The sequence below is a fragment of the Ornithodoros turicata genome, chromosome 3, assembly GCF_037126465.1.
Source record: "Ornithodoros turicata isolate Travis chromosome 3, ASM3712646v1, whole genome shotgun sequence".
Lineage (NCBI taxonomy): Eukaryota > Metazoa > Arthropoda > Arachnida > Ixodida > Argasidae > Ornithodoros > Ornithodoros turicata.
In genome coordinates, this window is record NC_088203.1 from 27,570,390 (window position 1) to 27,583,613 (window position 13,224).

A 13,224-nucleotide genomic window follows, 5' to 3' on the forward strand; every position below is an offset into this window, starting at 1 on the left:
TTGACGAATTAATGAGAGCTTCCTGCCAAAGAAATACATGGTACTTCTGACGGGACCAGCTGGAGGAGCCGAATTATCCGAAATTCCGAATTAACGGGGGCCGAACTAACGAGATTTTACTGTATATGCAACCTAGAGTGGGTACTTCGAGAAGCACAATTGCCAGGAATGTTCAGCTCTCCACCGTGTGTGCAGGAGAATGAGCAGCAGCTCTTATTCTCCCTCACATTTAACAGAGAGAAAGTGATCTTCTGGGAGGGCAACCGAAAATGATTACAGTCGAACCTCATAAAAACAAAGTCGGTTACAGCGAATTTTCGGTTATTACGATTTTTTTTTTCTTCACTTGGTTGACCATGCTTTGGTTCTATGGGGATTTTTTTTCTACAACGAAGTAATCTCCTCATCTTTTCATCCCATCCTCGGTTATTGCAAAGTTTTTGCCCCGAATTTCTTATTACGGAATGACTAATCCACAGAGTTTAGCGATGCCACGTACGTGTCACCGACGAGGCGAATAACCTCGATAAGTGTTCGTGTCCTAGCCTGGCGCTCCGCTCTGCATTCTCTCGCTTCCTCCTCGCCACATCTCCACATCAGAGCCCAGTTCTCCCACACCCACATGACCACGCGTAGCATGATTCATTCCCTCTGACTTCAGGCAGTGTGGACAACGCGGGTACACCTTCGACTACTGGTACGCCATGTCTCGCAAACGGAAAGCGCTGTCTTCGGAGATGAAAATGCAGATCCTGCAGGATGTTGACAGCGGCACGAAAAAGAAGAACGTCACCGAGAAGTACGGGATTCCTGCCGACACCCTTTCAACGATTCCGAAAGCAAGGGAGAACATCGGAGAGCAAGCTTTCAAGGTACGGCTTGCCTCGCAAGTTCCCGAAAAAGGTTGCGGAAGTGAATGTTCGCTGACGTCGAAGATGCGCTCCTGGCGTGGATTAAAGACGTGAGGGCGAGGAACCTACCCATCTCAGGCGCCTTGCTGCAGAAAAAGGATATGGACCTGGCCTTCTTCTTGGCCACAAGATCTTCTGCACAAGATTCAAGGCCTGCCACAAGATCTCCTGCCACGTGACCGCCGGTGAATCCAGCAGGTTGACCAGGCAGTCTGCCAAAATCGGCTTGAAAAGGTGCAACCACTGCTTAGGGAGTATAACGAGAAGAATATTTACAACGCCGACGAGACTGGCGTATTCTTCAAGTTGTTACCGAATAACTCACTTGCAATGCAAGGAGAGACATGTCACGGTGGGAAGTGAAGCAAGGACCACCTGACCGTCTTGTGCAGAACTAATATGGATGGCTCCGACAAGCGGAAACTTCTGCTGTTCAGCAAATCAAGAAAACCGCGGTCATACAAAGGCATCCACCATCTACCCATTGACTATCGGGTGAACAGCAAGGCGTGGATCACGGCTCAGCTGTTCGAGGAGTGGCTTATCGCCTTTGATCGTGACATAGACAGGCAAGGAAGACGTGTGCTCCTATCTGTGGACAACTGTTCAGCACATAAAGTGTCCACACCTTTGCGCTGTGTGAAGCTGATGTTCTTGCCGCCGAATACGACGTCAGTGATACAGCCCCTTGACCAAGGCATCACTTGGTCGCTAAAAAGCCTCTACCGGAAGAGGCTCGCGCCAAGGATGGTCTTTGACATTGACCAGCAGCGGGCCCCCGACAGCAATAACCGTAAGGACTGCGATTGAGATGTTGTTCGGGGCGTGGAACGACGTCACGCACACCACAATCCGAAACTGTTTTGCGAAGGGCGGGTTCGCGGCTATCGTGGAGGAAGTTGACACGGAGGCGACATCGGTAACAAACGAGGCTGGGCACCAAGTGGAAGACAGCGTGTGGAAGAGTCTGCAAATGGTGGAGGAGGTGACTTTTCACGATTTTGTGTCGGCCGCCGCCGAGGTCGTAGTGGCAACTGAGCTATCAGACAGTGACATAATCGCTGCTGTCACCGCGCAAAACGCGATGGTTGGAGCTGACGCAATCGGTGACTGCGGTGACAGCGATAACGAAGGCACAGAGAACTCTCGCGTAACCAGTGCCGAGGCGATTAGCATGGTGCGGACATTAAAGGACTTCCTCTTGGAACACCCGACGGCGTCAGAAGCAGATGTTTGCAACGGACTTTGTTGTCTCGACAAAGTGAGCGACATTGTCATGCGCAATGCTATCGCGACGAGGCAACAAGTGAAAACTGATTTTTTCAAATAAATATGCTTTTTTGAGTGCTCATTTTGTATTGTAGCCTGACTGTATCGTATCACAGCGTGGTGCACACACTTGTTCGTAGCTTAGCGGCAATCTCCTGCATTTTCTGGAGGCATTCTTTTCGTACGAATTTTGGATACAACGAACTAACTCGCGGTTCCTGTGAGCCTTCGCTATAACGAGGTTCGACTGTACTGGGCGATTTCATGCCGAATCAAGCTGGGTGGCCTGGTCAACCACTTAGATTTTTTTTCTTTTAAACATATATCAAAGCCTAGTGCCCAGGAAGCACATTGGCAGTGGAACTAGTTGAAAATAGCTGGTACTTATTTGTTATTTAATCATCATTCAGATGCGGACGTTGCGACCACAGCGTTTTGACACAGTTTTTGACACCACAAATCTTCCTAACCAATCAACGTATTCAGGTGATTCCTTCTCACATACTGCTAGTGGTGGGTCGCAGTGAATCCTAGGTCCTCAGGATTCTAGGATCTGCCTTCATCCAGCTTAAAAATCATTAAAAGTTGTCGCAAAGTTGCCTCATTTGTAAAATTTGACACTTCTTCGGGACCTCACTGATATTCTTCCAACTGCAATACCTAAAAGTAATTGTGTTCACCTCGAAATGTCATTCCTTCTCGTAGCAAGTAAGTCGTTTCGTGATTTGGGTCAACACGCCCGATGGCCGTTCCCTGAGGGGTGGTCTACGGGAAGTGGGCAAATTCAACAGCACGCCTCCCATGTGTTTCCACTTGCGACATCTTTCACATTTCTCACAAACGTTGTCAACGCCGACTTAAAATAGCGCATCAAAGAAAAAGCTGCTTCAAACATGGGCAAAGTTACGTTTCAGAGGTCCAAGTACCCCTGCAACTACTTCTCAGTGAAAGGCGTAGCAATGGCAAAGGCTGTTCTTGGAAGCCTTTATTAATGAATTAATTAGGAATTATTGGAAGCCTACGCTTCCAATATAGCTTGCCTTTTTTAATTGCAACAGGGTACGCAACATGTCTCAAGGGTATGTTAAATTTTTTTTCGGTTTTGCTAACACACACGTCCAAAGCAGCAAAGCACACATGTGAAAGTGCAACACATTTTCCTATTGTCCTCTCTCAGTACTTGCTTTGTCACGTGATGCATTGCTGTTCACAAATCACTGTGGAGCCGGGAAGGGCTGACTGGAAGTGCTGATGGCAAGAGGTTTGTGATAGCGAGTGCAGCTATAAGGCACCGCGCATAATATGGCACCATTTTTTAGGTCTCATGCTTGAAGTAGCACAGAAGTCATTTTTAACACCCTGTCTTCTTCCTATAAATCTGTTAAGTAGGCCAGTAAGATGCACCATGCAAAGTAATTCACACCACAGAGTCATAATTATCGCAGAAATTGAATTTAAAATACGCCGCAAAAAGCGACAGTGCGCAAGGGTGGTGAGGAGCAGTACCAGCCTGTGATCTGCCTGGAACCTCACGCTGACGCTATAAGGATAACGCTTGCTGATTGATCTAGAGAAATGTTGTCTGCTACTCCGCTGTCGTCTGCTACTCCGCTGTTCGGGGTTCTGAAAAAGCCTTGCTCCTGGCTCGGTAATGATTTGGCCGCTCCTTCTATCCCCAATTCTCCGGGAGAACTGGCAAAACTGGTTTACGGCGGCAAAAGGACAAGGCGCTGACCCCCACTGACCGGCGAACCAGAACGAGTTCTCCTTATAACGTCATTGGTGACGTGTCATCATACCTTCTCATCCTCATTATACCTGGGGAGCTATTCTCGATGAAACATCGATGATCTCGATGCGTGCATTACTTGCACGTCACGAGCTCTTGGGTTGGGTCCACGCGACACGCTCCGCCCGAACGCCCCGCCCATTTCTAGGGACATTTGTCCCTAGCGAAGTCATTTCGAAGTACATTCTTTGCAGTGGCATGCTCTGTTGTAAGAGAACGTAACGAGGTGGAGCTACGTACAAGATGTAATAAATGTGGCAGCAAAACGCAATCGAAATCGTAATGCTGCGTAGAAACGTTCATGAGAAAGCCGTTCATGAGAACATTTTATTTCCAGCTTTACAGTTTCAGCAAAAACTTGCAGAGAGTCCTTTATGTAGACATGCATGTGAAGATTTCCAAAGCGATACAGTAGCGCCACACCTTACGCTTTGACTTTTACAACATTACATCGAGGAGTTGTCCCTAGATTTTCCCTAGCCGGCAGACACAAGCCAACATCGTGTTAGGCCATACGTCATTTTGACGTAAGCAATGACGTACGGCATCACTTTTAACGCAGAAAAGTAAGGCAGCATAGGGGGTGCATTACTTTGATCAAGGACGGCGGTATGATCGACATAGCATACATACCTTGGGTTATGGCGTTATATCTTGTTCGGCAACTGTTTTTACGACTCAACGGTGGCGTACACTGCATTTGTTTGGGGTAATGAACACCGGTGTATGTTGTTGTTGGTTCGTACTTCACCACATAGCACCGCACGTCCGATGTGCTTCACCACACAACATCTCCGATGAGCCGTTTCTCCGATGTAACGTCGTGCAAGCAAAGGGATGGTCTCAGTAGTTTACACAGAATTTAGTTCCTCCCTCCGGGGGGGGGGGGGGGGGGGGGGGGTACTTTTACACGCTTTTGACGAAGTATTGTAAAATGTCACAAAATTTAAGGGGGGTATTAGGGTGCGTGTGTGTAGGGGGGGGGGGGCGGATGTCCTCCCATTCGAAGAACTTGGCAAACGCTGATTCTCAAGGGAAATAAAAAAGGCATTGGCTATGCGGCTATGCATGGTCACTTCGATGGTCACTGTCGATGGCCCGAGCTCGCGAGAATGCGGTTCCATGCGCGCGACGATGCCCGCACACAGCGATTTGTGTATTCAGAACTATTGTGTATTTGTCAAACGAGTGAATTATAGAGGAATGTCCTAAAAAATTTGTGAAAACTGCGACGGTGTTCACAAGGCAAGAGCTAGCAATCGCTCCAACGGCCATTACACTTGCACAAATTTTGTTGGCGCTCTTCGCGCCACTCGGTTTGTTGAAAATTGCAGCCAAATTTCACGCGCGAGCACCACCATACTGTCAGCAACTTTGTAATGCAATGCGCTCACATTCACATATTTTCTTCTCTTTAGCTCTTACAAGTCCGAGCAAATTCTCTCGTCGCAATTAAGTTGCATATTGCTACACTCTTACGTATTTCCACAAATCTTTCCTTTGCATTGTGCTCTTCCGTTTCCGGCAACGAAATGCAAGGGCGGTCTCGTAAGGCGGTCGCCTAGTGCAACAATGCAACTGCATGCTTAATTGTTTTAGCATTGGTTGCGTGCGCGTGAGGTATCTTCACGCCTTCTTTGCTCGGCGATCAATGATAGCTTGCAAGCGAAGTAATGCACGCATTACTTCATCGAGAATAGCTCCCCTGGAGTGACGAGTTAAGGGTGAACGCACGGAGCTATGTTTATGCTATGTTTATGTGAGTTTTTTCCTGTGAAACAAATTGCACACATCAAAACCTTTCGCGCTATTCTGTAAAATGACACACACACACTTTCATCAGACGTCTTCATCTGAAATTTTTGGATGGCCCTCTGTACACCTTTAAGGTAAAAAAAACTCCTTGCATTATATGTAGGGAGTGACTTTTTCGGGTTAAATGCCTTTCTCAGGGGTGCTATTTTTAAATCTGTAATTCGAGGAGAAATCGGGCGATAATTGTGCCTCCGGGTGTTATCGGGTGTTTTTGTTTCTCCTCGTGTCTATTAAGTCCTCTCCTAATCTCTCTTTTTTGTTCTTTTGTTGTTGTTGTCTTTTTTTTTGTGGCGGGATCGCGACCTTCCAGCGGTAATCCCCGAAGGCATAGACAGCGTTGACACATACGGGTGTATTGCTCGGACCGTAAGTGACCCATTCTTACATGTGTTACACGTGGCGACCTGTGTTCGTCTTCAGTGGAAACGTCACTTGAGGATTTCATGGTGACTGGAATTCGAGGAGAAATCGCGTTTAACCCGAATTGGTCGGAGGTCAGTTCAGGGGGGAATAACCGGGCGGAATCGGGTTTAACCCGAAAAAGTCATTCCCTAATTATATGTAGTCAAATACAATACATAACAAATAAAAAATATTTTGGAAACACATAAGCAGTTTTCCTTTCTTTGATCTTACATTTCTCCCCCATTACTAAGACTTCCACCTTGACAAACACACGCTGAACAGAATAACCAATGGGCAGAAAAAAACTATTAAACTAGAAAATAAAATTTTCAAACCTGATCGGCCTAAGCCTGGTTCATTGAGCAGTTCCTGCAATCGCTCCTGGAGCCTGTCAGCCCTCCTCCTTTCTGTCTGCAACTGACGCTTTAACTCTTTCACCTGGAGATATGAGAAACAAAAATTTTAATTGAATTCTCATTATTGCATAGATATTGAAAGCCTCGCTTTTTTCCCACAGGAAATTGTAAATTACATGTCACGCAGTTCTGAGGGCCTGCACACTTTGCACAACCAGACCTTGAAAACAAATTTGCTAAATTAGGTAATGCCGCTTCAGATGGTTCATAGGGCTAATTGTGGACCCCGATGGTGTCTTGATGCATGCAGAGCACTGATGGCAAGTGGCAGAAAGTGCAGATTCTTTCTGGAAGCAGTTCCATATGGCGCTTCCTGCACAACTTCACGACCGCATCCATCATCGGTCGCTTTCTCAAGTCAACGCACTGAATCGGACATCACGTCTGCCATGTCCCGCGCGACTCATGGCTTCCGCGCGTGTCATGCACTTCACATCGTCTTGTTTCATGACAGGAGTGAGGGCGAGGAGGAAGCTCATGCGCACTGACGAAACCACGCAGCGATAATGTCTCGCGCTCCACGCGCTCGGGTGTCTTCGCATGCGTCTCTGCCTGCTGGCAGATGCTCGAAAATTATTTGGCAATTGAGAATAGCAAATTTCTTTTGCGAATATCAATCGAGTACTCACTATTCGAGTACTCACACACCCCTAATTGAAACGGTTAGGGATGACTTGCTAAAGGAACCGTGAAGTGCAATATGTTTGCATCATGGTTCCTTGAACCATGTTTCAAGACACCATCACGCTGATCTTGCAAGTCATCACCTCAAAGTTCTCCATCCTTTTCGTACTGGTAATTAATTCTGAACGCTTCTAGAAACTGAAAAGTGGTGACACTCGACATTCGCTGAGGACAAAGTGGGAGTCTGCTCCCGATTGGCTGACAGATATCACACGATATTGAAGTACTACGTAACGCAGTGCATTCTCCTCTCATTCAGTCAGAATGAGAGTTCATTCACCTCTTCTTTCATCGAAGCATACATTTTCGGTATTATCGTTCTTGCAAACGTGGGTCTAGAGGGTATCTGGTACCCAGGCATGGTGTATTCAATCATATCGCGGAACCCTTTTTCCTGCACGATGCTGAAGCTGTGCAGGCCACATGGTATGAACAGAGCGATCCTTTTCGTCATTCCTTTTGCTCTGATATCAGTTGGTTCCAGTTTGGGAGAAAAACAGTCAGTCACTTTCGGTTGTTGGCCCATAGTTTCGCTTTGCAAAATCTTTCGGTGTTCACTCGTTTGGAACCTTCTGGCTACTTTTTCTCTTTCTACCTACTCATACAGGCCCGGAATTCTCTCGAGGTGGTTGCTCACTGGAGTAGACTTGCCTGAAGGGGTCTTCAATCGGGTATAGCAAATGTTGCACATCGCCTCCGACGCGGAGAGTTTCGTGAAGAAACGCCATACGGAACTCATCCTTGGAGCGGTTCTGTCGGTTTGAAACTGTATCAGTTACCCACATGCAGCATGCCATCGATGCAGTAACAACAGGACAAAGCAACACAACGCAGACGCACGAACAACCGTCAACGAGGCTGCTGTTGGTCCGTTGCTGCGGAGAGAACTGCGGAGCGAGCATGTGGTCACGTGGTTGTGGGCGACTGCGGATTGAAATAGCACTGACTTTGGATTGGCTTTGTCTGGAAATCCTCGAAAGACAATCCGCCAAATCCAGCGTAGTGAAACTGAAACTATCAAAATGCTGCCGTCGGCGCTCTTGAAGTGATATTTTCCACTTCGAATATATTAGAACTATTCGACAAAAGGCTATTCAGTTCGAATATCGAATACATTGAGCCATTATTCGAGACAAATATCGAATACTTCGAATATTCGTACAGCCCACTCTGTCTGTTTCACCAGCATTTCCAATCCCAACACAGGAGTTATTTTTACCACACAGTGAAGAATTTTTTTTCACAGGTTTCTCTGGCATAAATTCTTCAACGCGTAGCAGCAGAAGTTTCTTCGTCAAGCAGTAAAAATCGGTTGGCGACTGTATTAGCACATTCAATTCACAACTCTTCTACATTTTCTCGGTACCTTCTTACAAGTAAGTAAGTTAGTTAGCGTGGGAGCAGAGCGAAGGAATGCACCTACAGTTTCAGTGGATTCGTTTGTTTGCTATTATGGTTCGCGTTCCTGGTGGGTGGTATCACCATTACCTTGCATTCAAACATTGAGATCTCTCACCATTGACAATCCTTTCTTGTCTTGAATCTTCCTGTCCTCTATGCTGTCTTTTATTTCCTGCTTCAGCTTTTTGACTTCTTCCTCAAATTCACATTTTTGACTATTACAGATCTCTAGCTGGATAGTCAAATCCTGCAAGCAGCACATTTTTGTATTAATGCCTGTAGCACATGTGCAAGAGTTCACAGAACATGTTCTTGTTTTACCTTTTCGCATGTTTTGTTATACCTTTTGGAACACTATTTACAGTGCGGTAGCAAAACCACTCTGCTCCACAATTCTGTTGGGAGGAGAGCGTTGAACCAAACCAAAACCAAAAACTGGAATTAACCGATATTTTTATCTGGAACTGAACCAGAACTGAACCATAATTACTAGTGCGATCTTGGAGCTGAACCGGAACTGAACAGACCTAAAAACTTTGGATACCGGTTTGGTATACCGGTTCGGTCAGGTTGGTGTGTGGTGGGGGGGTGATGTGGGGATTCGAGGGGTCTGCATGCCTAGGTTGACGGCACGTTGCTCAGGGAAGGGATGAAAGAGGGTCCCGTTGGTAAAAAAGAAGAAATGAATGCACAAAAAAAGGTAACTGAAAGATCTTGTATCAATTTTAGTGGCTACCAATAATTTTGTAGCATATTAGAACACTGGTTTCAAACCGGTTTATAACCTCTGAACCGGTTAAGCGAATCGATATATGTGAACCCAGGATCTGAACCAGAACTGAACCTTTATGGCTGAACCCGAACCCAAAACAAACCCAAAAAACTGTTTCGGTTCAACGCTCTGGTTGGGAGCACCATAAGCGATTTCAACCATATTTTTTAGTCATGTTATCTGACAAGTTATGTTCAATGGAATATATCTACTGAGGAATATGTTTTTGCTAACATATACCCAGATAGTATATGCAAAAACATAGCAAGTACTTTGGGGGAAAATTAGGGGGACTCCCTGTTGGAGAGGCCTGCAAGGTGTTTAGGCATAGAATTTACTTTGACAACTTTTATTTAATAAAATAGATTAGTCAAATTGCATTGTGGTCTAATAACTAAAACTTAAGTTAAGTAGTACACTAATTTAGTTGGTTTTACCGTAGACCAAACTGGAACACCAAGACTTTACATTATATTTTTTTACATGTCAGCCATATAAACAATTGGAAAGATTGTTTACATGGTTCTGCATGGCTCTATGGATTCTTCACTGTGCATCAAAACAGACAGGCACTTTACACATAACTCCATTGAGGTGAGGATACAGCAAGTCACTAACCTTGACTTTTTCTTCCATTGCAGCTTTCAGTTTGGCCCCATCTTGTTGAAAAGTGGACATGCACTCTTCCGTTTCCGATTTGTATCTGTCGATGTCAGCTTGCATGTCCCTCATGTGCTGCAGCGCATTGTCCCGGAGGTTTGTCACTTCTTCTCTCAGGGAAAGCATGGCAGCCCTGTAATTCTCCACAGCTGCTTCCGCTTCCTTCAACCGAACTGTCTTTGTCTGTTTGAATCAGAATGTGATGGGTTTGGTATCAGTGTACAGGCTTTATGTATGGTCACACAGGCACAGCTAACGACATTCATGGAAGAACACAGTGAAACATGCACAATGTGGCAGCCTCCCAACTTTATGATAGCTTTCACCCCTGTAACAAATGCATGACATCGTATCCTCACCTTCTCAGCTTCCAGCTGAGCTTGAAGGGCCTGAGTTGTAGTGTTATATTCGTCTGTGAGTTTCTGCACTGCTTCCCTGTGCTTTGTTTCCTCTTCTAGAAGGTGAGCTCCTATTTCCTCCACTAGCTGTCGACGTTTCTCGGCTACCTGAACAAGTTAGTACCATACGTGTACAAGTTTGTCTCCCGTTTATACATTTCTACTTCAACAGACATGTATCTGTGGTGCGAACAGCAACAGCACATTCAGATGAAGATTTCGTACCATGTCCCTATACATTTGGGCTAAACTACGGCAACAGCACTTCTACCAAGTCGAGAGGAGGAGGAGGAGGAGGAGGAGGAGGAGGAGGAGGAGGCGGCAATGTTTGGCTCTGCCTAATATCGGGTTAGACCAACTTAGCACAGGTTACTTTCGCAAGGTTAGTTTCCGTGGGATTAAGGAAGCCGTAGTCTGGTCGCAGTACTTTAGCGAGACTAAGACAGTGAAGCCCAAATCTGATCGCCGTCAGACTGCACCGCCGAAGTGTTATTGCCGTAGTTTATCCAAAATTTGCAGTATCATCACTGTCCAACACTACAAGCTCAAACAGATCAACTGGGAATTGTGCGATACTATCCAAGGACAGCATACTTGAAACATGCACACACACACAAAATCTGAATTTCTGCAGGGTAACAAGCAAGTTCATCTGTTGCGTTTTTGAAGGATGAAACCAGGTTCAAGGACAGAGTGCACAGAGCCGGTGTTCAGCTACAACCGATGTTCCCGGGTCGCCCCAACCAGGGTTAACCAAGGCTCCTGACATGCACTGGACTTCATATCCTCATGCTCCCTAAAAAAAATTTGGGAGGAGGAAACACATTTCTGTGTACATACACCCACACATTTGTATGTACAGTAGACCCCGCACACAACGATCCCTCGTGCAACGATATACCCCGTACAACAATCGTTTTCACTTTTACCATCAAAATATAGACTGTCTGCATGGAGAACGGACCTGTGCATAATGATAAAGTTTGCCGTTCTGAGTATTCGTAAAGCGATATCTGATGCCCTCACGCTCACAGACCAACTTCTGCAACGCGCTGTCCGGCTTTGCACCCTTCTGCGAATTATAAGACAATGTGGGAGCGGAACATCAGGAGGATGTACAATGTACCCTTGCACCTTTTTCGGTACGAAAGTCCCGCAAGGGAACTCAGGATTTCCTTTGGAGATGGTCAGTCGTACTCTGGTGACCTGCTGTTCACAACGTTTTTGCTGCCGCTTCCTGCTTTGACACATTATCAATACCTCTGTCAACAATGGCGACCCAGCCGTAGAAACGAAAAGCGATAGATTGGGTGTTAAAGGGGCCGTAAACAGGCCGCCAAACATTTAACAAATAATGTTACTCCATGAAAGAATGCAGGTCATAATACCCAAATATACACGTTCCCAAATATACACATTTCGTTCGGCTCGTGCCAGCTCAGTGACCCATATATAAATGCTTTCAAAGATGAGTAACCAGCGCACCTCTCTCCACCACGCATACGTCACATGGCTACGTAGCCTTTTGCCGTCCAATCGGGGGGGCCGAGCTCCGAACATGACGTTTCAAATTACCAGCCAATAAACATGCTTCATTATCAGCTGTGAGGCGGAGTGCTCCGTTTGTTTGTGTGGAACTACATTTTGCGCTCTGTGGTTCCGAAATTCAGCGTCTTGACATCTCCAACATCTTTGGCTGGTGCAAATGTCAGCAACTGGGCTGCTATCATGTGACACAATTCGAACCTGGGTACCTCCCAGTCACGACGTGACATGGCCAGCACACTAAACACTGTGCCACACGAGCTGGTGATGCGATGCTGCATGGCTCAAATCAAAGTACGGCAACCATTCGAAGATGACGAAGATGATCCATCATGCACATACCTAGATTCCGGAACTGTAGCGCCTGATATTCATTCACACTCGCAGTGCGCTGCGTGGAAAACGTAGTGCACGTGTAAGCGTACCAAAATGGCGTTTATTACACGAAGCGGATCATACATGTCTGAGTCTGTTGCTGGCCTCGTCCTTTTTCGTGCCTGACCGAGACGCTTTTAACCACACACCACGCCGTTGTTCCAGTCAACGGTACTCACGTCCATCTTGCACACACCAATCTTCTGCTCGTTTTTTCAGTCACACCATGTACAGGGTCCACCCCACTCTCAACAAGGGTCCTCTCCTTGTTCCTCATGCGTAGCACTCTCTCCCTCTTTTCCGTCCGTCGCCCCTCGCTCTTTCTCAGATTCTCGGCTCCTCTTATCAGCCTCCGCGTGGACCCGGGGCGCCCTCTGTTTACAGTCGAACACAACTTTTGGCTTACACACGTGTGATACGTAAATTCAACGCATTTCTTTTCCAGTTTGAGGTTGTAACTGTTTAAATTTTGAGTAGAATAAGACTCACATTCATCTAGTCCATTTTTGCGAGTGAAATAAAATCACACGTAGAACCCTCGATCGTAATTGGTGAAGAAAGCGACACGTCAATATGACGTAAAGTTAGAGCATAGGACGGAGCTAGAAAGCGAAAGGATACACTGAATATTTCATCCTTATGCAAGCGCCTTTTGGTTTCGAGCACTAGTAATTGCAAAGAGCTTTCACTGCCTAAGTTGCAATACTACAACAAAAAGAAATGCGCACCTCGTATACCTGTCTATGGCCCCTTTAAGGTAGCGATCATCGAGGATCATCACCGT

At 46.2% G+C, this 13,224-nt stretch overlaps 1 protein-coding gene across 4 annotated transcripts in view; it reads right to left on the minus strand.

Annotated features, from left to right (window-relative positions):
- Positions 1-13,224, minus strand: part of LOC135388331 (GRIP1-associated protein 1-like) — a 56,640-nt gene that overhangs the window by 17,843 nt on the left and 25,573 nt on the right. For all 4 annotated transcript variants that reach the window (XM_064617814.1, XM_064617813.1, XM_064617815.1 and 1 more), the window contains exons 14-17: positions 10,482-10,628; positions 10,081-10,305; positions 8,806-8,937; positions 6,525-6,627 (exon numbers count right to left, since the gene is read on the minus strand). In XM_064617814.1, coding sequence (XP_064473884.1) covers positions 6,525-6,627; positions 8,806-8,937; positions 10,081-10,305; positions 10,482-10,628 — 607 coding nt within the window. The remainder of the gene's footprint in view (positions 1-6,524; positions 6,628-8,805; positions 8,938-10,080; positions 10,306-10,481; positions 10,629-13,224) is intronic.